The 12,433-nt window shown below is 34.7% G+C and overlaps 1 protein-coding gene across 1 annotated transcript; it reads left to right on the top strand.

Annotated features, from left to right (window-relative positions):
• Window positions 1-295: 295 nt before the first annotated feature.
• LOC120348938 (tubulin alpha-3 chain-like) lies at window positions 296-5,356 on the top strand. Its single transcript, XM_039444146.1, has 4 exons — window positions 296-570; window positions 1,935-2,151; window positions 4,207-4,508; window positions 5,126-5,356. Exons 1-4 carry the CDS (start codon window positions 568-570, stop codon window positions 5,354-5,356), a joined length of 753 nt encoding a protein of 250 aa, XP_039300080.1. The 5' UTR covers window positions 296-567.
• Window positions 5,357-12,433: the final 7,077 nt, after the last annotated feature.

Genomic DNA, 12,433 nt, shown 5'->3' with positions numbered 1-12,433 from the left:
AACTCATTTTTTTTCCTGTAGCTGGGCACCCGCAAAAAAACCTTGGGTTTGGCAGGACCCTCAACTATTGTATTGTGATAAAAAAATTTGATTTGATTTTGATAATTATTATTTGGAATTGAGAGGTAAATTATTTCTAAACTCATTTTAAACTTCAGGTGCACGAATTTTATTAACTATTGCTTGCGTTTATATAATATGATTCATAAATAATTATGTAATCTTTATATTCATATTTTCTGCAAAAATCCTAATTCCTCTATTTTGGAATGTGAGTTGACTAAAGAAGCCGCTAAAAATGACTTAAAAAAGGGATTGTTTTGTACTTTTTACACAGTTCCACTAAGAGCATTGAGAACACTTAAACATCTGATAAGACATGTGATAAACGTTAACCTAATGTGATAGTACGGAAAATTACAATAACATAACTTTTTGGACAGAACAACACAGCAAAATTCTTCATGGAAAATGTAAAAACTCAATCAAAATTCATAGTAAAATTACAGTAAAATTATCAGAAATTAATATAACACTATACAAATTATATAATACAAAGAAACAGACATGGTGAGTTGAGATTTTCGATAATTTTTACAATCTGATCTTCCTCGCAGAGCATTTTCTATTTTCAAAATGAAGTGTGTGAATCAAAACATCACTTTTGATCCACATTCCAAGATGTATAATAATTCAACAGACAACTGATTGGCAAGGTAACTTCACAGGTGGTTGTATTGTGAATTCAATGTAAAGTGTCACAAGTATATCACCAGTAGAAACAGGGCCCTATTGCATACAAAAATACTAACTGATAGTTTTAGTAGTCAGCTGGTTATTATAATAGGAGATGACTGAATTATTAGCTTATACAGAATGCCCACAAAAACATTTTACATTTTAGAAATTGAAAAACAATATTAATTTTCAAGATACTATTCATTCAACTTGAGTAATATAGTTGTGAGTATATGCCATTTACCTTATGAAAAGAAAATTATGTCAGGAAGGTGACGTAATTCTTTCCTGAGGCAATATCCTATTCTGTCCAGGAAGCTCTCCCTGATTTCAATATTTTTGGAGATGTGCACTGCCCTCCTCGATCTCCGGACCTTAACATGTTTGATTTTCATTTGTGGGGACATTTGAAAGAGCAAGTTTATCGACATAGATCCCGTACTTAAGATGCCTTGAAAGCAGCGATATGCAATGAGGTGGCGTTGATCATTAGGGATACACTGCAACAAGTGCGGGAGAGCTTTCTGGACAGAATAGAAAATTGTCTCAGGGAAGAAGGACGTCACCTTCCTGACATAGTTTTTTTTAACTTATAGTAGATGGCATATACTCACAACCATTTCACTCAAGTTGAATAAATATAGTCATTGAAAAATTAATATTGTTTTATATTTTCAAAATGTAAATGTTTCTCGTGGTCACTTTGTATTTCCTCATGCAGCAGAGGGCTCTGATGTGAATAGCTATTGATTAATATCATTCATCTGTACAATATTTATTTATCATTATTAAGCGGGTAAAAAAATGTTTTTGGCAAAAATACCTAACTTCAAGCTAGAGAGTGTAGAATGTAATGCATGTAACTAAATGGTTGCTCACTCAGGTGGCGAATCTTAGATATGTATGTTTTGACCCATATCAATGGATACATTCCATTCAACACTCTCAAGCTTGAAGCTACAAGCTACCTGGATCACTCCACTATGTATCCGTATCCACCCACAATGTTGCAGGGTGTTGCACTTGCACAAGCTATGAGTTTCAAAAAGAAAGAGAGAAAATACAAAAAATTATGACTAAGCATAAAATGTTTGGGAGAAATGCTCTAACCCTACAAAAAAGTGCTTCATCACATCAGTTGTGAAATAATAAACCCTCTCACCATTTCAAAATAAGGTTTCATCTGCATATTTCAGAAAGAAATTATCTCCATCCACATTGGTCAATCAGGTACACAGATAGCGAATGCTTGTTGGGAGTTGTACTGTCTGGAGCATGCTATCAGGCCAGATGGACTCGTCTACCCTGGCTATGAACGCTGCAGGGATAGATCGTTCAACACCTTCTTCGAAGATAATAGTGGAAAATATGTGCCGAGATGCGTCATTTTTGATTTGGAACCAACTTGCGTAGGTAATCTTGGTTTTTAAAGGAAATTCAATTGTAGGCCTAATACAATTTAACTTAATTGTCAATCTCATGATGTAGATTTGAGTTGATGTTTCAGTCGTGTTTTGATTCCAAAATTAAGTTGAATTCTTTATCAATATTTTATAAAATAGAATTTCCCATCCATTTTCCAATAAGTGATCAGTTTTCAATTCCGAGTTTAACACGAAACTGATGAGAACTGTTTATTCCTTGACCATCAATTTTTTATGTATAGGTAGACTACAATAGACAATCACATTAACATTCCCTGGAAGAAAAACGCCTACCTACCAAAAACAATAATAAGCTACTCTCAATTCTCTTGTGTTACAGTATTAAAAGTTGCTGCATTTGTAATGTTATTTGCACTGAATGCAATATCAATAGTTTATTGATTTTTGTCAATAACTAAAGTGAGCTACTGAATACTTGAGTATTTTTATAAATAAAAATATAAATCTGAGTACCCTTTTTAAACTATTTCGTCACGACATGTTCCGGCTACTAATGCCATTTACAAGTGATTGAAAATAAATAAATACTAATGCAAGATTCTTATTTTTGATCATATTTACTTATTTTCATTTATTCATAAGAATTGTTACTTGAACGATGGTTAAGTAAAACCATGAATATAGGTTAATTTATACGTTAATTATATTAACAAAATATTTGAAGTGGAAATATAATACACAATATTTTTGAGTTCAAGCTGTTCCGAAATCTTGTATTCAATTATTACTATTTATTGGATGGAGTGAATAATATAATATTATCTATAGTACAAATAATATGATCATACAAACCAGCGATTGCCGAAAACTTTATCTTTCACTTATTTATTGATTATTTTTGGCCATATCTATTTATTGTTCATTGTAAGTTTGAATCTGTTTCTTGTTTATATTTGATGAAGAAAAAACACAATATGAATTTACAGTTTGTTCTAAATAATATTGCAACGATTCTCTGTCCTGAATGAGTTGAATTTTTTACTCATCCCATTCAGTGAAATAAATAGGCTAAAATGCATCCACAAATATGTTAAACACAAATCTGATGGCATTTTTCTATTATTTTTCAAATATACTCAAAGTTTCAATTAGTCTTTCACTGAACACCTCATCTACCTGAGAGTAGCATTTATTTCGAATTGAATATGTTTGACACTTGCTGTATCCTTATGAGATTAAAACTTTAGTCTATCGTCAGTCCATCTACTTTGAATATCTATTTAAAATTTAATAAATGTTACGTTGGTCACTTGCTGCCTCCAGGCAAGATTAGATTAGAACAAGAGCCTACAGTTAGTTCATCAACTTTAGATAAGAGTACCTATTTGAAATTGAATACGTTAGTCACTGCTGCCTCCAGAGGAGATTAGAACTGGAGCCTACCTTCAGCTAATAAATCTTAGATAACATTGTTGTAGTTTAGACACTGTGTTACATTTGTAAATATTTGAAAAACACTTAATTTTCTTGGCGAATTGAGGTTCATATTTCACTCCTGAGGAGGAGCTTCATCAGCCTGACACCAGGGGCGCCTTGCTTTGCAGTGTGTAAACTACAACCATAGAGAAACAATAGTATGAGTAGATATCCCATGGTATGGGGCGTTTATGTCGCAACTTTTACTGTTATATCAAGCTGATAGTTCATGTAATTCTTTTCCGTGAAGCTGTGTGACACTGGTCTTCCATAGTGTGCCGTTCATACACTCTCACCCCAACAAAACAGTAAAATTCGACAATAATCAACAGTAATCGGCTTGAGATAACAGTAAAAGTTGCAACATAAACGCCCTATACCATGGGATATCTACTTACGCTATTGTTTCTCTATGCTACAACAAAGTTTCAATGTTTCGTCATGGAAAGCAACATCACTTACATAACTACCGTATCTATTTGAAATTTTTTTGTCACTTAATTGCTGTCTTTAGATGAGATTAGAACTGTAGCCTACCGGTATTCCATCAACCTTAGATATAAGAATATATTTGAGATTGAATATGTTTGTCATTTGCTGTCTCCAGACGAGATAAGAACGGGAGCCTATCGTCAGCTGTTCCACCCAGACACGCTGATCTCGGGCAAAGAGGACGCGGCGAGCAACTTCGCACGTGGCTACTACACGATCGGCAACGAAATGTCCGAACTGGTGCTTGACCGCATCCGTAAAGTGGCCGAGAACTGTGCCAACGTCCAAGGCTTCATAGTGGTGCGCTCTTTCGGCGGAGGCACAGGGTCCGGGTTCACTGTCAATCTGCTCGAGCGCATGACTAACGACTACGCCAAGAAAAACAAAATCGAGTTCGCCATCTATCCATCGCCCAGGGTTAGTAGAATAATTTGGTTCTCAGCTCACTTTATCTATTTATTCATTCATTGGATAAACAATTACTGTTTTTACAAAAGTAGTTGCATAGTCACGAGAATAAGGACTAAGGCACACGAGGCGTATTTTCAGACTAGTGTCCACCAAAGAGAATAGACTGTATGCTAATACAATCAAAATGCACGCAAAGGCTACCTATATGGAAACTCTTTAAGCTACTCTGTAGACTACATTCTAGACTCTCTGTTTGACACGGACGTCGGGACAAGAAGCTCTCTGATTGGTCGATTCTCAATAAGCCAAGTCAATCAGTCAATCGAAGAGCATCCTGTCCTGACGTACCGTGCCGCCTCGTGTGATTCGGCCCTAAGGTTCACGCAGCGGCGTGATGGGGAAGTAAGTCATCATCATCATCATCATCGACATCGAGAGCTTATTAAAATAAGCATTCCATGAACGACAATGAGAAATGTACTTGTTGTTTGTTGCAGAGCTAAATAATAATTTTCACATGACTGTTACTCTGAGGAGAAAAGAGGAGTCGGTTCACAAAATTTCATCAATCTCCTTACATTCGATAATTCTTATCTCGATTTATTCATGTAATTTTCTTGCAGATATCACCGTTGATCACTGAGCCGTATAATGCATGTCTAACCACTCATGGAAGTCTCAACGTGTCCGATTGTTGTTTCATTTTCGACAACGAGGCTTTCTATGACATTTGTGCCCGCAACTTGGATGTAAATCGACCAACCTATACGAACCTCAATCGTCTAATTGGACAGGTAAGTCTTGTATCTCATCATCTAAGAATTTATTCAATTATGCATTCTATGGTTCATTGACCGAGCGAAGTCGATGGTTTTGAATTTCTCTTTTCTATTTATGTTTGTATGTTCTCATGTATGTATGATTTTTCTCATTTACGGCGAAACAAGGCAATTAATTTTCATGATATACGACAGGAATGGTCATTTTTTAATTGCGCGTCTATAAATGTGTAAATTTCGCATTAAGGAGAAGGAGTTCCCTCTTTACTTCCATATTACTGTAAAAATGTGACCATAGAGCTACTTTATAATTATTAATCAACTGTGAAGTGGATTATCAATTGCCTGCAATAATTGCATTGATTATTAATAACTGAAAGTAACATAGTATTTTCACTTGACTTTCCTCTGCTTTCAACTCGGGCTGATCAGTTGACAGTGTGTCTTGTGGGAAATTAGAATTCGGTGATAGTTGTTTACAACAGATGATTAGCATTGCAGAAACGCCAATCCAATCAGACATTGGCCGTTTCACACCGATAGGCCTATATCCCGTCGACACGACCAAAGACCTTAAAGATCCATAGACTCACATGCAGCGCTAGTGTCGTACTTGGAATTGAAATCGGCTATTGAGGGGGCAACCTATGAAATTATTACCAATGCCTTTGCAATCTATACTATTACGAATATATAGATACAATATCTCGTGCTAAAATACCCCAATGGCGGCCTTCAATTTCAAGTAAGAGCTATCATTGGGAAGGCATAAGCATTGTGGGTCTATATCTCTTTAAGGTCTTTGGACACGACAGAACAGAAAAAACTCTGACGGTCAGTATTAAAAGGGGCTATGGTTTATAACTGCGCGTGGTCAACTGTTCACAGATCTACTGGAAGGCCAGTGCATGATTTTAAAAGGTCGAAAATTAGTTGAGCTTATTCAAACAGCCAGAATAGTAGACTACATTGTCGATACTCAATATTGTGATTTTTGAAGGTTGATATAATATTGTAATGGACTCTAATGTTAATGTTTTGAAGGGACGTATTCAACGATCCAAAGGTTTAAAGAGTCTCACAACCGAAGCTCATTGTGTAATGGATTCTAAAAAATAGACTGGCTGAGCAATTAGTGGACTAGACTAACTCACTTATGTTGAATAAGCTTATGTAATGCTCATGTACTAATTGACCGAGCGAAGTGAGGTCTAAGATTCAAGTCGACGGTTTGGCATTTCTCTTAATGTTTAAATGTTGGAATGTTTAAATGTTTATTCATGTTTATATGTTTATATGGTGCGCATTTACGGCGAAACGCGGTAATAGATTTCCATGAAATTTGACAGGTATGTTGTTTTTTAAATTGCGCGTCGACGTATATACAAGGTTTTTGGAAATTTTGCATCTCAAGGATAATATAAAAGGAAAAAGGAGCCTCCTTCATACGCCAATATTGGTGTAAAAATCAGACTATAGAATTATTCATCATTATTCAGCTGTCTATAGTAGACTATAATACTACCCGTTCAAAAACATCGAAAATCTTGTAAATATATATCTTTCCATCAATGTTGTGGACAGTTGCAGCCAGACCTGATAACAGCGCTCACACTCACATTCCGGACGACACGTCACGGTACGATAGGACAGAAAGCTCTATGTTTATTTAGGATTTTTTCTAGACATTTTAAATTGAGTTGAATTATTTATTATTTTTTGAGAAAACATAACAACAGGTCAATGTAACTTACTGAGCTCGAGGTCTGCTGTTCACAGAGCTACTTGTAATAGGAGTACCGTTTCCCTTTTATTTCATTCAAAATGCAATTATATTTTATTGAAATTGAAAATATATATTATAATAATTATATATAAGATAGCGATCCAATCATTACGAAGGTGTAAAAAATTATGCCATCGCTATTTTGAATAATATTTTATAATACTACAGAATAATCAATATACGGTAATAGCATAGTATAACTATATAACCAATGCTAACAATGTAGCATGGAATAACCATTTACCTATGTACCTTTTTCTTGCACAACTATTTCTCACTCTTCTTCTTCCTCTTCGTGTTCACCTAATCCTTTTCATTTCAATTTTCTCCGACTTCTTCTCCTCTCTTCCTTCTCCCTATGTCTTCTTTTCCTCATCTCTAAGATTGGTTCAATAGCTATAGTAATTTCTACTATAGAATATAGTATATCTTTAATGTAATTTTTGTTTTGTGTTTTTTAAATTATGACAAGTCACTTCTGACGCTTCCACATGCTTGCCCATAAAGCATAAGCTTATATATATAATAGCTATAGTTAGTCTATTTTATTGTAGTAGCAAGTTAGTTCAGTTGATTATAGTAGCTACCTAGCAGTTTTCAACAGCTTGTAAGAGAGGAAATCTAGATCATGAAGGTTACAGAGACTACATGACAAGTTAAGTCATGACACCACATAGTGAACACGTGTACCTATAATTACAAGCAAATTTCTCGGAAGGCTTCCAATCTTCCAGTAGTTGATGTTAGACTGGAATACATTGTCTACTGGAATACATAGACATATTTGGAATGCTAGCGAGAACAGAGGAGGATGGTGCTATCTGAAACTAATGCATTCACAGAAACTATGCTGTAATCTGGTAACTCCATCCAAACCATATAACACTGATGCAGCATTAGGAATGTCACTACTGCTTCAGTGATGGTGATAAGAGAATAGTTCAAGAAACAAGAAGCTACATTATTCTCTCTTGAAAGTCTGCGGTCTGCAAAGTTGGAAAACTTCACTCAACTTACATAAACTTGAATATTATGAACTCACTAATCTATGCAACTTGCATAATTATTATTTGAGTGAAATCAAATAATTTTACAATTTGATATTTCATACTAGCTTAGAAAACTGGAACCCCATATTTCTAGACTAGAAGATTGCATGAATCATGTAATGGGTGTTTTTTCTAAATTGATTTTTTACTTGACTTTGTGAGATATTCGATTGACGAGTTTACTATTTACTAGGAGTATTTGCGTGATATTAGGTAATAGATGTTATTTTTTCTTATCACTGAATTGTTATTATTATTCATTACCCTTCATCCTCACGTTCAATGAGTATTAATTATTCTTTCGAATTGTATTCAATGAGTTTAGGAATTGATCTAGGCAACGTAGCATATATCAATCATGAAAGCATTCTTTTATCATTACATTTTTGAAAATTTTGTTAGGTTGGATAGCTCTTGAGTAGCTATCATTTTAATTCAAAGCATTTTGTAGATTAAGCTGAATTGAACATGATCAAATACTCTGATGAATTCATGAGCTGACGAGAAACTGTATCACAATAATAATCGACTTCTCCAGGTAACAGAGTATAAAGTAGAAACATAATTTCAATATAGTAACGAATCTATTGATTTAAGAACTGGTGAGATCACGTGACGCCCTCTTGAATACTATTGCTGAATGCCAGGTGGGAGACCCCCTACGTCATACAACGTCCACCAATCAAGTGCGAGTAGGCCAACAACGCGCTATCATTGGCTGATGCTTTCACGGCGTCATGGAGATGCCATTTTGTTGAAACTGTATGATAATTATGTTGTTGTAAGGGGTCATTACTTGACTTATATAATTATAGAGAGTCATTAAAAGCTAAGGTAATCTTGAAACCTTTGCAATATCAAGTTTTCTCTCGTGACTCAGTTTCCAAACATTCAAATCCACAATATAATAAGATCTAAAATAATGTTGAATTACTTTGAATGAGGTTGCTGCAGTTATCTTACCAATATTATTGTTCATGCAAGAATTCCGTATACATAATACCTTGACTAATATTTTCTTATCTGGAAATTCAAAAGCGATTCGGAAGCTAGTATAATACACAATTTTGATCACACCAGTGATTGCTCAATGGTGCAGTTTTCACAGCGATTAGTCTATCAACGGTCTCGGAAATGATCTGGAACTAAATTAATGTGAACATAAACCTTGAAATAAGATTCTGGAAATTTCGATTTTTGATTTAACTTGGCTCTTTGGCTAGATTTTGCGGATTAGATTTGGATTACGGTTCCTATAAGAAACTGATTACAAAAGAGTAAGTCGATTGACAAGAAACCGATTACAAGAAACAGAACAATAAACATTCAATTGATTGTATTTTGAATGCTATATTCGATCTGTTACAATGTAATGACGCATAAGAACTTTCATTGTCGTGTAGCCAAATGTGAACTGAAAAAAACGATGGCTTCCTTATAGAATTTGTTGTGGGAGAAATTCCAAACTGTGGGTTTCAAAATACCAATCACAAAACTTTTCATGAAATAATGGAATTCTCATACATACCATTGCATGAATTAATAATCAACATCTCCTTTGAAATGGAGTCTGGTCCTGACCATATCATTGAAATTATATATATTGTTAGCTTCATGAGAAATCTCATAATCTCTCATAAGTTACAAAGCCAAACCACGCGAGATACTCATCATGAATCTTTAAAAATAAGGCTTGGGGAGTTGGAGTTGAATCAACGGCAATTGAATCGTAATTTGAGCACGCATTATCAACCTACTGATGTTGATTGCAAAACAATGAGTTGTTGAACTTACTATCAAATTTAAACTTTTCTAGACGATTTTTTTTTCACAGGAAGCTTTAAAAATTTAAACGTTTGACGGCGCCATTCGAGGAAGAAAAACAGTTACCTGATTCCTCGTCCTCCCAAACAAGCAAAAGTTTTCAGTGTGTCAACAAGCTGAAAATATCTGAAAGACGTTACTCGAGTTTGCAGTGGATGATAAGGGATGAGGCTGGGGGGAGGTGGTGTCTGATTTTTGAGTTGGAGTATAGAGGGGGAAGAGAACGCGGAAACGGGCATCTACGTGCTGGAATCCTGGATCAAAAAAGGGTTGAAAAACATCCGTGGAAGGATGTTTACCAGCCCGATAGTAAATCCGTATACATAATCGTCTGGCGTGTGGGACTTGTTGATAAAGCTGGAGGTTTTTTGGTCAGAGCTGCACGACCAGCTTACTACTCTTCCTTTGTCACTCTATCCCTTTCTCTCTTTTTCTTCCCTACATCATCCCCTCTTTTGTTGTTCTCCAGCAGCTTATATCGGTCGAGATAATCGCTCAATACCTTAACTTTCTCAGAAATCTTGCTCAACTCCAGCAGAAGATCATCTTCCACAAAGTTATTTCCTGTGCAAACTTCGCCCAACACCAGCATTGGCTTCACAGGATAATATAAAAGGAAAAAGGAGCCTCCTTCATACGCCAATATTGGAGTAAAAATCAGACTATAGAATTATTCATCATTATTCAGCTGTCCATAGTAGACTATAATACTACCCGTTCAAAAACATCGAAAATCTTGTAAATATATATCTTTCCATCAATGTTGTGGACAGTTGCAGCCAGACCTGATAACAGCGCTCACACTCACATTCCGGGACGACACGTCACGGTACGATAGGACAGAAAGCTCTATGTTTATTTAGATTTTTTTCTAGACATTTTAAATTTAGTTAAATTATTTATTTTTTGAGAAAACATAACAACAGGTCAATGTAACTTACTGAGCTCGAGGTCTACTGTTCACAGAACTACTAGTATCATATGGAATACAAATTCAAACGTGAACTGAGTTTGTTAACATTTAAAACAAGTGACATCAGGTACTTGTGGATGAGAATACTGCGTGAGGTCTGCTGTTCACAGAGCTACTTGTAATAGGAGTACCGTTTCCATTTATTTCATTCAAATGCAATATATTTTATTGAAATTGAAAATATATATTATAATAATATATATAAGATAGCGATCTAATCATTACGAAGGTGTAAAAAAATTATGCCATCGCTATTTTGAATAATATTTTATAATACTACAGAATAATCAATATTATAGCATACTATAACTGTATAACCAATGGTAACAATGTAGCATGGAATAACCATTTACCTTTGTACCTTTTCTTGCACAACTATTTCTCACTCTTCTTCTTCCTCTTCCTGTTCACCCAATCCTTTTCATTTCAATTTTCTCCGTCTTTCAATGTCTTCTTTTCCTCATCTCCGAAATAGGTTCAATAGCTATAGTTAGTATAGTTTATTGTAGTAGCAAGTTAGTTTAGTTGATTATAGTAGCTACTTAGCAGTTTTCAACAGCTTGTAAGAGAGGAAATCTAGATCATGTAGGTTTCAGAGACTATATGACAAGTTAAGTCATGACACCACATAGTGAACACGTGTACCTTATTACAAGCGAATTTCTTGGAATGCTTCCAATCTTCCAGTAGTTGATGTAAGACTGGAATACATTGTCTACTGGAATACATCGACATATCTGGAATGCTAGCGAGAACAGAGGAAGATGGTGCTAACTGAAACTAATGCATTCACAGAAACTATGCTGTAATCTGGTAACTCCATCCAAACCATATAACACTGATGCAGCATTAGGAATGTCACTACTGCTTCAGTGATGGTGATAAGAGAATAGTTCAAGAAACAAGAAGCTACATTATTCTCTCTTGAAAGTCTGCGGTCTGCAAAGTTGGAAAACTTCATTCAACTTACATAAACTTGAATATTTATGAACTCACTCATCTATGCAACTTGCATAATTATTATTTGAGTGAAATCAAATAATTTTACAAATTTATATTTCATACTAGCTTAGAAAACTGGAACCCCATATTTCTAGACTAGAAGATTGCATGAATCATGTAATGGGTGTTTTTCTAAATGGATTTTTTACTTGACTTTGTGAGATATTCGATTGACGAGTTTACTATTTACTAGGAGTATTTGCGTGATATAGATGTTATTTTTTCTTATCACTGAATTGTTATTATTATTCATTACCCTTCATCCTCACGTTCAATGAGTATTAATTATTCTTTCGAATTGTATTCAATGAGTTTAAGAATTGATTTAGGGAACGTAGCATATATCAATCATGAAAGCATTCTTTTATCATTACATTTTTAAAAATTTCGTTAGGTTGGATAGCTCTTGAGTAGCTATCATTTTAATTCAAAGCATTTTGTAGATTAAGTTGAATTTAACATGATCAAATACTCTGATGAATTCATGAGCTGACGAGAAACTGTATCACAATAATAAT

This window comes from Nilaparvata lugens, unplaced genomic scaffold, assembly GCF_014356525.2.
Source record: "Nilaparvata lugens isolate BPH unplaced genomic scaffold, ASM1435652v1 scaffold2963, whole genome shotgun sequence".
Classification (NCBI taxonomy): Eukaryota; Metazoa; Arthropoda; class Insecta; order Hemiptera; family Delphacidae; genus Nilaparvata; species Nilaparvata lugens.
Note: the sequence above shows the minus strand (reverse complement) of the source record. Positions and strands in the feature narration are given on the sequence as shown.

Coding starts and splice junctions, on each gene's coding strand:
- LOC120348938 (XM_039444146.1), top strand. Junction 2,152..4,206: donor TTTGGAACCAACTTGCGTAG/GTAATCTTGGTT, acceptor TGCTGTCTCCAG/ACGAGATAAGAACGGGAGCC. Junction 4,509..5,125: donor CCATCTATCCATCGCCCAGG/GTTAGTAGAATA, acceptor ATTTTCTTGCAG/ATATCACCGTTGATCACTGA.